Source organism: Brettanomyces nanus, chromosome 1 (assembly GCF_011074865.1).
Source record: "Brettanomyces nanus chromosome 1, complete sequence".
In the NCBI taxonomy this organism is placed as follows: Eukaryota; Fungi; Ascomycota; class Pichiomycetes; order Pichiales; family Pichiaceae; genus Brettanomyces; species Brettanomyces nanus.
This window is the reverse complement of record NC_052374.1, coordinates 2,451,438-2,466,343: the sequence shown is the minus strand read 5'-3', so window position 1 is coordinate 2,466,343 and position 14,906 is coordinate 2,451,438. Positions and strand designations below refer to the sequence as shown.

The window sequence follows — 14,906 nt, the reverse complement described above, 5'->3', positions numbered from 1 at the left end:
ATAATTAAGCAATGAATCTGGATGTGAAGTGATAAAAAATAAAATAACTGAAGAACCGAGAATTAGCTAAAATAGAGTGCAGAGAAAAAAACAAGATCAATAGAGAGAGGTCTTTTTTGTAGGTTGTCTATTGTTTACTCGTCGGCTCGATTACGTATTACATTTGTCAGAGTATTCATTCAAGATGTTCTCGAAGATCGGTGCTAGATCCTTTTCCACGTCTCTACCAAGAGCTCTCAAAATCACCTCTGTTCCACCTACTGCCTCGACTGTCTCTTCCTTGAAGGTCTTAGTTAAAGGTGCCGGTGCCAAGGATGCTCCTTCTGGTCTTGCGCATTTACTAGCTTCCTCTGCGTTTTTGAATACCACTTCGAAATCCGCCTTGAGACTCAAAAGAGAGTCTGAATTGTTGGGTGGTTCTTATAAGTCTTCTGTGACCAGAGACGCTCTCGTTTTAGAGGCCTCCTTTTTAAAGGAAGATTTACCCTTCTTTGTTAATGCTTTGGGTAGTGTTCTTGCAGAGACTTCTTTTAAGCCTCACGAATTTGACGAATTGACTGTTCCCTTCGCTACGCACGTTGCTGAAAAGGCTGAAGGTGATCCCTCTTTCAAAGCTCTTGAGGAATTGCACGCTATCTCTTACAGAAGAGGTCTAGGTCAACCTCTATACTACGATGGTACCAAATCCTTCTCTTCCCACGATATTAGTTCTTTTGCTAAAAGTCTTTTCACATCTGACAAGATTGAGATCATTGCTGACAACGTTGTTCAGGAGGATTTGACCAAGTTCCTCAAGGAGTCTCCGTTCTCTAAATTACCTTCTGCTCCAAAAAACCAGACCGTTTCCAAAGCTTCCCAGAAGACTTACTCCGGTGTCGAGTCTAGAATCAGACAATCTGGCGAAACAGTCGCTATTGTTGGTATCCCAGTGGCTTCATCAGACGTTTCTACCTACCAATTGGTTGCTGCCGCTGTCTACTCTGCTCTTCCAGATTCCTTTGGTGCCACTGTCAAGGCTACGGTAGTTCCATACGAAGAGTCTGGTCTATTTTCCGTTTCTATCGCTTCTTGGGATGTCTCTGAAGTCTCTGACTTGCTAAAGAAGGCCACAGCCGCTCTTGAAAAAGCTTCTGGTTCTTCATTGGCAAAGTACAGACCTTTGGCTGCATACCTCGCCGGTGCTGCCGGTGAATCCGTCAAGGGTTTAGAGTCTGCTAAAACTTCTGTGAAAATCCCAAAGTTTAACCTAGTTGTCGTTGGAGACATAGACTCCGTTCCTCTTGCTGATGAGTTGTAACAAGGCCTACGATTAGATTCGTTACATACTCTTTTCTGATACAAGCACACAAAGGCATCATTCATATACAATATCTGTCCGAAGTGTGGTTGTTGACGTATTTATTTATTTACCTACTTATGTATCTGCCTCTTAAATGTCTCTATTCTTTAAGCAAATTACCTTCAGATATCACTCCTTAGCTTTTGCCACTTTATCTATATCTTCATCTTCTCCTACCCATAAAACGTTGTTGCATCGTATGAAAAGCTGATCTCCTAGTTCGCTTGATTCCTTGGTTCTGGTATTAACCTCTCTGACGTCTTTATCCAGAAGTAAGTTCATATAGTTATCTATTGACGTAAGTTTCCCGTGATACTCAATATCATTAAACTTCAACTTCACCACCACATTTTTATGAAGTAATGATTGAAGAAACGGCTTCGGGTTGATGGGTTGAAACGACATGCTAAGAAGGTGAATTCTATAAGATCGCTATACATTGCATGGTGGATAAACTTTGAGGATATATAAAACCCCTGAAAAATTTCTGTGCTCTAAGCTGGAAGAGCGAACAGAGGACCAGTGAAACATTAAATAAGCTCCTGCGCTGTACTTATCCATTTGGTTACTTGCTGGTTCTGATAGATAAACGTACGATGGAACAAGCACCATCAGAACAACATATGGAGGTGGGGGAACCTTCATCCTCTCTTCCGCCACATTTAAGTGAGATGGGACAGGGAAACTATGAAACTAGTGAAGGTGTCCAACAACAGCAGGAGCAAAGTGAGAATATCACCACTGAAGAAATCGATGATAGCGCTGAAGTGATCCATGATGACCCTACAGAGCCTCGTCCAAATGCATTGCTTCTAAGGGGGGTTGAATCATTAGATACACGTGCTATTAAGTACTATGTGGATGCATATGTAAAACCGGGATACAGTTTTGCAAATAGAGATCTATTTGCCATGTTTAACTACAAATTGGAGTGGGTGAACGACGAATCGATCAATATAGTTTTTATCTCTGGAGAACAAGCCCCTGAGGGAGCTCAGGAGGCTCTTAAGCGTCTAACGGACGATTCGGTTGATTTGGATAGTCTTACTCCCACAGACGAGAGGTCTGCCAAACCATTCCAAAAAGAGAAGGACGATAAAGAATCTAATGAGACCGCCGATACTGGATTTGTATTAGCGGCACCACAGCCGGATGACTTCAGGCTGACTGTTCGACAGAGTTTTTACGGGGACAGAAAGGTGAAGAATGCTAGAATCTACTCCAGATATTACTTAATGCACGGTCAGCCGGACAAAGCTGAGAGATTGCCTGTTGCCAAGGATAGAATGCATGGTAAAAGATTTGGTTATCATGATTATAGTAAGGACTTAATCACAGGTGAAGAGCCTGAGCCCGAGCTTCTGACTAGAGATGAGGAGGGACATGGTATATTATCGGGCATTAGAGACTCGAGGCATGAAATAGGAGTGAGACGAAGAAATAGAGGGCGGGGTAGGGGAAGAGAAAGATTCAGAAGGTATGGCGATGATAGATACAGATCATCCAGAGACGATGGCGAGTATCGAAGAGAAAAAGCAGATCAGGATGACTTGTTTCCAGATTTCTTTAAGAGAAAGGAGGAAGACAGAGAGAGAGAACAGTCTCCATCTCGAATGGATGAGTAGTACATTTTTATTAAAATAATTTACCTAGTAATGTCTTCTTTTAGTGCGTCTTCTTCTATCGGAGACTTCGATTGCCGGAGGCTCGTAACTTATTTCAGGCAATTCACGGTCTTCATCGTCCATGATCTCTCCCCTTTTCTTCGTTCGAGAACTCAACACGCTATTATTAGATGAGAATTTGGGTAGTTTCGAAGATAACTTGAGCTGTGACCGAGAAGCTGTGCCAACCAATCGAGGCCATTTTTTGTTTTGAGGCTTCCTTGGAGAAGGTAAACGCGACGATATGTCTACTGGAAGACTATGCTGTGGTGAATTATGTGGTGACATTGGAGATGATTGACGAGTATGATTCGATACTGAATCCTCGGTAGATTTCTGAGTTTGGAAAGTACCCTTAGTAATTCCCCTGGCGTACTCCATAAAATTGTGCGCAGGCATGGAGCTTCTAGGACCAAAGATGCACCATTGGTAATCCAATAGATTCGGTAGAATACCCTCTTCAGACATCTGCCAGAGATATGCAAGGGAGATTACCGGAATACCCCATTTCTTAGCGGCATTAATTTTCTGCTTTGTAGAATCATTGGAAATATTGGCTGCCGGTCTTGAAGAGAGAATGTCAGAGTATTTATATTTGAACAATTTAGGTGACGAAGATTTGGTGAGACCAATAGTGGAGAGATTGACAACCAGAAGATCGCACTCTTTTTGAAAGCTTTCCATCAGCTGGCATCCAAGCAGGCTAATTAGCTTTGTAACGTGTAGTAGCTCGACGCCATAAAACCCTGATACACTGATTTTCAGCTTAAAGTCTAAATTGCAAAAATTCCGGGGCACTGACCAGCTGTCAAATTTGAGCTGTTTGTAAAATAAGCATCTATCTAGGAACCACTCGTTTACAACTGCTAAGTCTTTTGAGTCTATTAGCTCCTTGAGTCTTACAGGCACAGATCGGAATGGCATTGTCGATGGTATCAGTAGATGTGTCACAGAAGACTCGTATTCTTCGACAATATCTCCTCCCTTCTCCATAATGACCTTGTTCAACTTCTGCATTTGAGACTCGGCAAACCCGTACGCAAGAAAGCTTAAACCAGAGAACAACTCGTCCGCCAGCCTCTTCCGCTTGTTTACTCTAGTGCAAATTCCGCAACTTTTTTGGTAAATTTGGTTTGATGTACTGTACAGGTCGACATCGCCAGAGGAGCGGTTAGGGAGTTTGTCCCATATTAAACAGGAGTCCTTGCCTGTCTCTTTCTCGGCTAATTCAGCGATATCATAGTATTTGTACTCTAAAACAGCACCTCTAGTGGCACAGTCAAGAACCCATTTTGGATGAACGACGGGGATTCCCCATTCAATGGCCTTTTCGTATCTTTTTCCTTTGCATTCGGTTGTTACCACGAATGAAGTAGACATCAATAAAGATTCCGTAGGTGTACCATCAAATTCCTTAATGACAGTCGATATATAATTCCTATTGTAAATTTCACCCTCGGCGTTGGATAATCGAGACAGACATATGGATAAACCATCGAAGGCGGAACAGAGATGATCGTTTATAATGGATGAATCAACTTCTTTACCCTCATGCCATTCATTGTATATGGTAGTAATGGCATCTGCCTTCACAAATTTAATATCCGCTCTTCTTTTAGCGCAAAACTTATACTTCTCAGTATCATAATCTCCTACTATAAGAACGTTGACATCAGCCATCAAATCATCAAGAAAGATACCTCCCATTGACGCTATATCATCCTTCATTTCTTTCTTAATTGTAGATGGAATGGAAGTACTGCAAAACTTGACACCTGCTAACGGTCCCATTCCCAGTGCGGTGCCTCTATTTATCATTTCATGCCAGTTAGTGAGTGAAAAGAGAAACAGCTCAAGAGTGGATAACGTCTAAGATAGAATCAAATCAATTGCGATGTAGTAATAATACTTCAGTCGATCGACCTTAGTTTTGGTCGTTTAAAATTTTGTATTGAAGTCGAGAAGTGACAATCTGAGACAATGACTTCAATGAAAATAATCATCTGTCCTTCTTCGTCTGTCTTTCAGTTTCCTGTTTTTGTATTGTTGCAAACATGTCGAAATCGAATTCTCACTCTTCTTCTTCTTCTCGTCAGGATTTTGTGGCTAAAGTAAGGTACAATAACGACCTTCCTCCTCCACCATGTCCACCAAAGATGCTTGATTATTCAGATGTGAAAGATCCAAAGGCTTTGGACTCCTCTTCCTATCTGTCCTCGTTTTTCAGAAAGGAGAATTTTCGGAATCTTGTTACTTTGAACGACGATTTGGGAATGAGTGTGAACTTGCTAAAGATTCCTGATTGCATTGAGAAGGATAATCTCGAGCCGTTGGGAGCCCTAACTTCTGAGTATGGTAATGGCTCGAACCTTCATCCCAGTGATCAGTTGCTATTAGCTGATCCTTCTAGAAGCACAACTGTTAAGGGAGAAGCGGTGTCGTTTCTTCGTAGAACTCAGTATATTGCGGCAGATAAGACGCAACTTCCAGCCAGATATTTTGCAGGTACAATGAACGCTGCGACTGCCGCAAAGACTGCGCTCCAAAAGAAGTTGCACTTTAAAAAGGAGGAAGAATTGGATCCAAAGGAGCAGTTACGGGCTGTGGAATCAATGTTTAATACGAGATTAGATGAGGATGAGGTTAGTAAGTTAAGACATCCTGTTAAGAAACATTTGAAGGCTAAGAGAGTATGGAATCTATTACCAGATACATCGATGTTTGATCAGAAGTTCTTTGACATCAAATTTGTCAGCTCTGCGTCGATTACAAAGGGTAAAAACAAGAAAAAAGACGATATCAAATTGGAAAATGATCCTAGATTGTTGACTTCGATGATGAGGGAGATTAGGTTAAACCCACAGACTACTCTAGTGTCATTCTACACTACCAATGAAGAAAGTGCAAAAGAGATCAAGAATAAGTTTGAGGACCAAACGGAGAATGCGCCAATTACCGAGGAGAAAGCTACTGACCCTGTGGAGAATGGCACTGCCTACACATATACAAAAATCAGAGACTATGATGGACATATCCGGTCTTTTAGTGATAGTAAGGAAGATCTCCGTCATCTTACTGTTACCTTTGATGAGAAGACTAATACAGCATTATATTTGCCTTTAGAGGGTAAGTTGGAGTTGAGAAAATGCAGAATAGATCCATATCTTGAGCAGAGAGTGAAAGAACTGTCATACGATCAGATTTACTTATCTCTTAGAGAGCCAACAAGAAATGAAATTGATGATAGAGATATGCTTAGGAGTAATTATGATCCAATGGAGTTTGGAGCCGATGACGATGAGGAAGAGAAATCTATAAAGAATGATTCCGAGGAGAATGAAAAGAAGCTTGGAGAATCTGAAGACGTTAAGGCTTAATGTACATTTATACTACTAAAATAATCATATTAAGGTTCGGGCAGCAGCCTCTTGAGCAGTTAAGCTTTCGCGTTAAAGTGAAAATTTTAGTTAAGGATTTAGTTGTTTGGTTTGAGAGAGGTCTAACCCATCGATGAAATAGCAGCATGTTGGAAGAAATCTCGCTAAATTTGGTAGATATTTGTGACTCCATTTTAGAGGAGTCTGAGGCAAAGGGTAGATGTAGTATCAACGAGTACAGTCGAAATGGAAAAAAATACAGACAGACTAATGATGGAAGTTCTAGGAGGGTTCAAAGTGAGAACAAATACCTAATGGTTGGTAAGGACTACTATGAATTTCGGAAGAGCTATTCAATATATTCTAGCTACTGCATTTTGAAAGACCAAGGTAATGTGCTTTCTCGGTATAGGGATTTATGTCTTGCGATTATATTCACATCTCGAGAGATCGAGTTGAATAAATGGTACGAGCCGGACACCAAGATCACGACGGTGGACGAGTGCCACTATAATCTGTTCGATTATGAGGCAGATGCACTGAAATACATCTCAAATGTTTCTAAGAGTCGCAGGATTTACTATGTTAAAATGGGGTGCAGTCTTCTAGCCGGTGTCAAGATTAATTTTTACCATACCGATCACCATCTAGCATCGCCAGTATTGGAAGGGCATGTATTAAAAGAGTTGGTGATGAAAATTTGTGGTGAAGATGAGACGTCTCTCAGCTCGCCTGATGTTTATAACGCTTTGCGTGCGTTCTGCCACTGGTGCTCGATTAAGGGAGTTCTCTACTGTCTTGGCCTGCAGGATTTGGACATTGATGAGACTTTAAAGTTCCGGTTCAAAACATTCCCTCAAATGGAGGACTGGATTACGGAAAGTCTCAAGGAGAGATACCCTGCAGGCACATCTAAATATGGCTTAGTGAAGAGATCATTAATACTGATATCAGAGTCTGTTTTTGGCAAATTGGTGGCATTTCCACCCAAATTGCATGCAGAGGAGTTGTTCAATACATGTCAAGAGATTGAGAACGATCCATTAAGATTCCATATTAGAGCAGCCTCGTTGAACTTATCACGAAACGCACCGTTAGAAGCAAGTGGAATGTGCCAAGGAATAGCTGAATACCTTGAATTCATATCGATAGTACTCCGTGCTGGTACATACAAGATCAGTTCGAAGTCTGCATCATCATCATCAAAAATTTTGAAGTATGCAATGGTAAAGAACAAGCCCTTATTCAAAGAGATTCAACATATGACAAACAAAATGAGAGGCTTTGAAAGAATAGGTAAACTCAGTAATGATAGCCTGGTAGATAGATTCGGAGGGGAAGTGCAGCATAGCGTTTACAGCGTGGTAAAGCTTTACGTATAAAAGATATATTGTTTACTTACAAAATGACGCATAACCATGAAAATAGCCCGTAAACCAACAAGATTGGATAGATCATAAGGAATATCCGCTTATCTCCTGCGGTTCCCTGATCGCGCTCCGTCATACTATTGTAAATGAGCTCGGATGTAGCTCCCGGTATCCTGCAGTTGCTGATTATAGCCAAAATCAACCACGAGCAAAGTAGCGACCAGGAAAGCATCACTGTGTTAATGATGATTCTAATGAATTTCAAATGAATGAATATACAGATGACACCGCCCAGCATAACAGGGAAAAGAGTGTAGGACAATATACTGATACACTGAAAAAAGGAAAGGCCAATGACTCCAGACGTTGTACCACCGGATTCTGTTTGCTGTTTCACCGGCCAAACAAGTTGGATATTGAGCGAGAGAACAGCTAACGAAGCCCAAATAAGCGTAAAGGCAGCACTAAATATGCTACTAGATCTGTCTTCAGAAGAATCCAATGTCCTTGTCTGCAAATGCGTAATAACTAAACTGAATCCCAAATTTATCACCAACGGTCCCCACAAGTCCCAATCGAGAATCTTGCGAATAGTCTCCTTCGAATAGTCTCTAGATGAATCAATATCACCTTCTTCTTCTATATCCCCGCTTGTTCTTGATCCCAGTCCAGAAACTCGCTCTAGCACTTGGAGCTTCTGACGTAACCTCATCGGCCAGAGAATTGATAGTAGTTTATCTGTTATACTAACCAGATCTCTATGTAATGTAGTTAATACAGATTCATCCAAGGTGTTACCCCCAGTAAACTGATGCTCGCGAACTTCCACGTTGCTATCCTGAAGAAGCGGGTCTATGTAAGATTGAGGATTGGCAAAGTTGGCAAAGTTCATGAAGCCGCTGAGCCCTGACGCAGTGGGAGGAGGAGGAGTACCACCAGCTCCAACACCAGCGTTAGCACTAGCACCAAGACTACTACTTGGAAAAGAACCAACTCCATCAATGGCAGCTCCAGAGCCAATATCCGGATCAATGAATATATCATCGTCATCATCAGTATTTAGTTTAGTGTAGTTGGACATAGTTACGAATTGTGTTCATATAAAGAGAAAGACACTTAGTTTCCAAAACTGAACTCGGGAAACATAGAGGAGCCTCCTCAATATATATATATGCTTCGCCACACTATATATATTTTTTATATCACCCCAACTGCACGGCCACTTGTTTCTTACGACCATACAACCGGTCATCATCTGAACTCCTTTCATTTAATTTACTTTTAACAGCAATGAGTCGCCAAAAATCTGCCCTTGTTACAGGATGTTCATCTGGAATTGGCTACAGCATTGCCAAAGAACTTGCAAAACGAGGATGGAAAGTTTTTGCATGTGCTAGAAGACTTCAGCCTATGGAGAGCCTCTGCGAAGAGTACCCTGATCGTATTGCTATATTCAAGATGGATGTGTCTTCCACGGAATCGATAGAGGAGGGTTACAAGTTTGTCTCGGAGCGTCTTGAGGATGGAAAATTGGACTTGCTCTATAACAATGCAGGAGCATCCTGTACTTTCCCTGCTATTGATGTGCCAGATGATGCTCTCGTCCAATGCTTTTCTGTCAACGTGGAAGGACCAATCAGACTAACCAGGAAGTTCAGTCGCATGCTCATCAAAGCTGAAGGAACAATTGCCTTTACTGGTTCTCTGGCTGGCATCATGCCCTTTCCATGGGGCTCTGTTTATGGTGCTTCTAAAGCTGCCATCCATCAATATGCCAGCATTCTAGCCTTTGAGATGCAACCTTTTAACGTTCGTGTGATCAACTTCGTCACTGGTGGTGTGAACACAAATATTGGTGATAAAAGGCCATTGCCTGAAGACTCCATCTACAACTTCCCTGAAACTAGAAAGAGTTTTGTTGTTAGACAACGAATGGCTGCGGACAATCATCCCATGGAGCCGGCACTATATGCCAGCAAAGCTGTCAATTCTATTGAGAACAAATGTATGGGCAAAGTTGTTGTCCGTTTAGGAACTGGTGCAACTACATTATGGTTGGCATATTACTTGGTGCCTAGATGGCTTATGCTATTCGCTTTGAAAATGAAGTTTGGCTTGAATGCAGTCTGGTCGGTGATCAGAAGTGGAGACTACAAGAAAAATGAGTAGTATTTTGATGCACAAATCAATTTTTCTTAAAGTGTATATATGTATAGCTGTGCTTCATTAAAAAACTCAAAGAAAAGCAAAAGGACTCGAACTTGGTGGGAGAAGTGGTAGAAAAAAGAATAAAAACAAACAAACGTAGGAGCACACACCATGAATAAAGAAGATAAGCAAAGACCAAGAGATATACATAAAGCGTCAGATCTATAGATCATTAACCAAACCAAGTGATGTTTTCATCTAATCCGTATGATACAGAAAGATAATGGACACACGGTCGTTCGTTACCCTTCTATGCGTTGCCTTTTCAGCGCTATTGGTATTGCCAGCGCATCTGTAAGCCAAAAGCCTATGAGTTCTTATTGCTGCTATTTTCATCCTGCTTGCGTCTATGAGGAGCTTCTTCGGTTGTCAGAGACGCGAGCGAATCATAACTATTTTCCTTTTTGTCGTAGAAAGCGCCTGGTGATTGAACAGTAGTATTAGTGGTCCCAGAAACCGTAGTACCGTTTCCTACGGAAAGAGGCGCTCCCCTTGAAAATGACCTATTCCTTGGCATTGCATTCAATACGAAGCATTCGTCGTCGTCGTCATCGTCGCTAGATCCAGAATCATTTGACTGAGGGGCCTGCACATCGAGGCCTTCTCTGTAAGCTTTCCCTCCTATGGGTGCTGAATATTGTGGTCTATGAGTATTGCTGCTATCACTTCCCACACTAGAACTGTAACTGCAGCTTGAGCAACTTGAAGAGCTGGAGTCTGAACCACTATCGGATTCACTGTCTGAACCAAACACAAACGTTTTTCTTGAATTTTGGGATGCCAGGCTACTTCTTCGGGAAGGATGCTGGTGCTTAGTATGTTGCTGCTTGTGCTGTTGTGGGACTTGGTCGGCCAATTGAAACAACTGTTGTTTGGATCCGACTCCTGTACTTCCCCTTAAGCCCGTACTATTCAAATTTAAGCCGCTTAATCCAACCTTGATCTTGGACACTCCCGGTGACGGACCAGCAGTATCTATACCTGTAGTGGGCTTCAGTGAAGTGTCGCCAGTATTAACCATTAGAGGTTGCGACTGCTGATCGTAATCAGCACCAATATCAACGTCTTGAGGCAAATCGCTGGATATAGAAGCAGGAACATCGACAACTGCAGGTGTATCCGTCATTGGTGCATCTTCCATCTGAAAACTCTGCGGAACATCCACCATTTCAACATCTCCGTTACCGTTGGTAACAACAGAATACACAGGGTTGGCATCGTTGCTATACACCCTATTGTAATCGTAGTAATACTCGTAACCTCTATTGGTTCGAGTATTGTGAGAAACCGTGTACATAGAGCGTTCATTTTCATCTTCATCATCAGAACAAGTCTTTAGTGCAGTAGCCGGTAGTGGTGCAATCGAGGTATATGATGAAGAATGTGCATGCGCCGACGATAAGTGATGTACAGGCTTACGAGACATGCTGGCAGGCAAGCTCGAAGCTTTAAAGACTAAACCGTCGTCTTTATCATCATAATGATCGAAGTTTTCACGCTTAATTGAATCGGTACTGCAAGGCTTGCTTCCAAAAGAAGAATCCTCATCCAGAGAGGACGAGTCATCGCCGCTATAGTACTCGTTAAACGTCTGCTCTGACTCCTCTGAATAAGGAAAGCTTGAATTCTCATCTGCCGGTCCGAGAGGAACATCCTCACTGCTATCGCTGTCGCTACTCATAGTATCCGATTCCAAGGCTGGCGAATCATCAACAGCTATACACTGGTCGACTCGTGTATTGAAGTGTATATGACGCTCAGGTTTATTGATAAAACTTGCAAGGGGATCTTTCTTCTTGAGAGATGACTTTTGGAGCGTTGTTGTATGTGATGTAACTATACTGCCGCTGTGAGTAGAAGGAACCAATGAGGACGAATCGCTGCTCGATGCACGGCCAAGTGCTGGTGTGCCGACGACCCTGGAGTTGGAAGCGTGACCTGCTAATAATAAAGGAGACGGCGTTTCTCTGTGAAGTAAGGAAACTACAGCGGGTGATGCAGTGAGAGCACCTGATGACGTCGATTCAAGAATGGGGCTGCCGTTAAACCTGTGCTCCCTCTCTTCGAGAAGGGATTGAAGCCTGCTATAAGAGGCGTCACCAATCAAATTTTCAACGTTTGACTTCTTCTTCAATATTGACTTGAGATGTTCGCCGTTTCCAGTAGAGTCGTTGGCATTATCATCGACAACAGGAGCTGGGCCGTGCGTTACTGCAGTAGGTGATGATACAGAAGGTTCGGACATTAAATGACTATGTTTTGCTGTGCTGTATGAAGAGGATCTATGATGCTGAGGACGAAGAGATGAATATGAAAGCGAAGGGTCTGATGAGAGAGGCTTGTCCTCTTCGCGAAAGGCAGGTCCATACAACCAAGTCACGTCTGAATCTTTACTCCAGTTGAGCTCTTCTGGAGAAATAGTTTTGAGATGGCTTCTAGTTTGAGCCCAGGTCCTCCAGGAGGCATTTTCAAGTCTGGCAGCATCGGCAAAATCATGCTTTTTCAACACGACGTATCGCCAGCATTTTAACACTTCATCTTCCGCCCCCCATTTGTGTGAAAGGTAGTCGACATGTTGTTTAGGTCTGTCTTCAACGTCTGTATCATCATGTAGAGCATGGCTAGCCATGAGATCGATGTGATGCTGCCGAAGCTTTTCCTGCTGTTGCTGCTGTTGCTGTTGCTGAATTTCTTGGCGCCTGAGCTCATGTTTAGGTACTAGAGAGACCCCAGAGGGAATATTTCGAGCCTGTTGGAACACATCTGTGCTGTTCTTGGAAGGCATCACTTTAGTGTAAAAGCTGGGCACATGGTTGAGTTCCTCTTCTGTATATGGGGAGGGAGATGAAGGAGGAATAAGATTAAGCTTCTGCAAAGTAGCATCGGAAACAAAGTCTCTGGAAGTAATTTTATTAGGGTTTTCAGTTGTAGGTCTAGAGGATTCATCATCCGTAGAATGTGCCTGGTTAATGAAACCATCCAATAGACCCATGGAACGTGTCCTCTTCAACTTGAAAGTTGTTTTTTTGAAATAGTCATCATCAGCGGACTCGACATGTTGAGAGGTTGTGGGCCCCTCGTTAAAGACCTCTTTGGACATAGAAGGTATAATAAACTGTGGAAAACAAATGAGATTATGCCAGTTTTAGCAAACACTTGAAGTAGTGAAATGCGTCTTGGAACAGAGTCTGGTTCTGAAAAAAAGGCAAAGATATGCGTGGAGAAACCAAGTGAGCCAAGCGAACCGAATGATCCACAGGATGCTAACCAATGGAACTAGTGGAACAAAATGGACAAAAGTGGGAGGTAGACTGAAACGACTGGAACGAACGGAACCGTTGTGAACCTTATAATGGAGATAATGTTGACGTAAGAGCCCTTAAAAATAAAACAGTATTGGAGAAAAGAAAAGAAAAGCAGATGGAGTCAAGAGGCATTAATCTAGTCAAGAAAAACAAGTTCTGAAGTTAAGGAGAGAAAAAAATTAATAGGGAATATAAAAAAAAAGTTATGTTTGGTAATTTAATAACGGGCGAAGAAGGATTAACGTGGAAGAGGTAGGCAGAAATGGAGGAGGTATGTAGAAATGGAACAAAAGTATTGTAAAGTGAATAGGTAAATTATGAGGTTTGTTCCGAACCCAAGCTGGTAGTCAAGGCCATGCCAAAGATATATTGTATATTATGACCCCGGCCCTTTAATCTAACTCAGGAAAGGACCGGAAAAACTCTCAGAACGCACTCTCATCGCAACGGCAGGAAAATATGGGGAAATGCGTATGCGACTTCTACCTGTGACAACAGGAAGTTGTCCGTTTCCCGGGCCGTTCTGCTGTCCTGCCCACCACCGCATACTGCCCTGCGGTTTTTATCCCCCTGACCGTCCATCTGCCCCTGGCGGCTCTCGGTGAATACCGGGATTGGGCGTGGCGTGGTTATGATTAAATTCCATGCGAATGATTTCAAGGAATCACAAATTGGATTGGGTCGATCGACGTGTTTAGCGTTCTTTCTGCTAGTATTGGTGATAACTGTTCCCTTCCCTCTCTCGTTTAGGCCCATCACTACTATCTTCACTTGGACAGTTAGTTCTGTGCGGAATCTACAGCCAGTAATCTTCGTCTAACCGTTTTACAGCTTCTAGGTTTTTCAGCATTCCATCAACCTAAATTTAATTGTTTTGCCGTATATATTATCCTCCCCCTGCTGGCTCTCCCGCTGCTCCTCTGCTCCTCTGCCCTTGCTGCTCCTCTGCCTCTGCTGCTCCTCTGCCCGCGCCGGTTGTATGTATTTTTTTTTGCGTGTTTTTTTTTAGTAAGTAAATAAATACCACTAGATATTATCGCATCCTGAAGCACGACTTTTTTTATCTTGTTGATCGCAACATTCTTCTTTCTTTCTACAGAGTTTTTACAAAGACTTTAAGCTTTGAATATCTAACCTCTAGTCACTCCTTTGATCTAGTCAAATCTACAAGTTCGACCATTTTTTCTCTTTCCCTTTCTTGTCCCAACTACTTTCATTCCTTATATCAATTATCAGACAAAGGAAGAAAAGAGAGAATTTATTCAAATCTATCGTTTATTACAAAGATACCAGTTTACTCAACTATTACAAATTATAAGGTAAGTACCGAACTCATTTGGTGAATTTTTAGTATAGTATAGTCGGCAGCTAAAATTTAAATCAATTCAATATGAGGTAATGACAACAACAGCAAGAACAACAATAGAAACATCAACAACAAATCTATTTTATTTATTTATTTGGAGATCAGATCATCGCTAGCTTCAGGTTACAGATCGTGAATCAAAGGAGGCAATCAGATCGAGTTACACAAAGGTGTATTATGTTTTCGCCGTTTTGGTGAGTTCAGATGAAACTGTTAGTTCAGATGAAACTTGGTGATTTAGACTGTTCAGATTGTTTAGTCTGTTCAGTATGATCAA

General features: G+C 42.1%; 8 protein-coding genes across 8 annotated transcripts; 5 read left to right on the top strand and 3 right to left on the bottom strand.

Annotated features, from left to right (window-relative positions):
• Positions 1 to 184: 184 nt before the first annotated feature.
• FOA43_001148 (uncharacterized protein) lies at positions 185 to 1,297 on the top strand (the record flags this gene model as incomplete). The annotated part of the gene is made up of 1 exon (XM_038921470.1): positions 185 to 1,297. One exon carries the CDS (start codon positions 185 to 187, stop codon positions 1,295 to 1,297), a length of 1,113 nt encoding a protein of 370 aa, XP_038777398.1.
• Positions 1,298 to 1,935: 638 nt separating this feature from the next.
• On the top strand, positions 1,936 to 2,964 carry FOA43_001147 (uncharacterized protein; the record flags this gene model as incomplete). Its single annotated transcript, XM_038921469.1, has 1 exon — positions 1,936 to 2,964. One exon carries the CDS (start codon positions 1,936 to 1,938, stop codon positions 2,962 to 2,964), a length of 1,029 nt encoding a protein of 342 aa, XP_038777397.1.
• A 112-nt stretch (positions 2,965 to 3,076) lies between these two features.
• FOA43_001146 (uncharacterized protein) lies at positions 3,077 to 4,821 on the bottom strand (the record flags this gene model as incomplete). Its single annotated transcript, XM_038921468.1, has 2 exons — positions 3,077 to 3,124; positions 3,322 to 4,821. 2 exons carry the CDS (start codon positions 4,819 to 4,821, stop codon positions 3,077 to 3,079), a joined length of 1,548 nt encoding a protein of 515 aa, XP_038777396.1.
• A 236-nt stretch (positions 4,822 to 5,057) lies between these two features.
• FOA43_001145 (uncharacterized protein) lies at positions 5,058 to 6,380 on the top strand (the record flags this gene model as incomplete). Its single annotated transcript, XM_038921467.1, has 1 exon — positions 5,058 to 6,380. One exon carries the CDS (start codon positions 5,058 to 5,060, stop codon positions 6,378 to 6,380), a length of 1,323 nt encoding a protein of 440 aa, XP_038777395.1.
• Positions 6,381 to 6,694: 314 nt separating this feature from the next.
• Positions 6,695 to 7,762, top strand: FOA43_001144 (uncharacterized protein; the record flags this gene model as incomplete). The annotated part of the gene is made up of 1 exon (XM_038921466.1): positions 6,695 to 7,762. The coding sequence occupies one exon, from the start codon at positions 6,695 to 6,697 to the stop codon at positions 7,760 to 7,762; it is 1,068 nt and encodes a 355-aa protein (XP_038777394.1).
• Positions 7,763 to 7,778: 16 nt separating this feature from the next.
• FOA43_001143 (uncharacterized protein) lies at positions 7,779 to 8,749 on the bottom strand (the record flags this gene model as incomplete). The annotated part of the gene is made up of 2 exons (XM_038921465.1): positions 7,779 to 8,721; positions 8,745 to 8,749. 2 exons carry the CDS (start codon positions 8,747 to 8,749, stop codon positions 7,779 to 7,781), a joined length of 948 nt encoding a protein of 315 aa, XP_038777393.1.
• A 291-nt stretch (positions 8,750 to 9,040) lies between these two features.
• On the top strand, positions 9,041 to 9,919 carry FOA43_001142 (uncharacterized protein; the record flags this gene model as incomplete). The annotated part of the gene is made up of 1 exon (XM_038921464.1): positions 9,041 to 9,919. The coding sequence occupies one exon, from the start codon at positions 9,041 to 9,043 to the stop codon at positions 9,917 to 9,919; it is 879 nt and encodes a 292-aa protein (XP_038777392.1).
• Positions 9,920 to 10,265: 346 nt separating this feature from the next.
• On the bottom strand, positions 10,266 to 13,058 carry FOA43_001141 (uncharacterized protein; the record flags this gene model as incomplete). The annotated part of the gene is made up of 1 exon (XM_038921463.1): positions 10,266 to 13,058. One exon carries the CDS (start codon positions 13,056 to 13,058, stop codon positions 10,266 to 10,268), a length of 2,793 nt encoding a protein of 930 aa, XP_038777391.1.
• Positions 13,059 to 14,906: the final 1,848 nt, after the last annotated feature.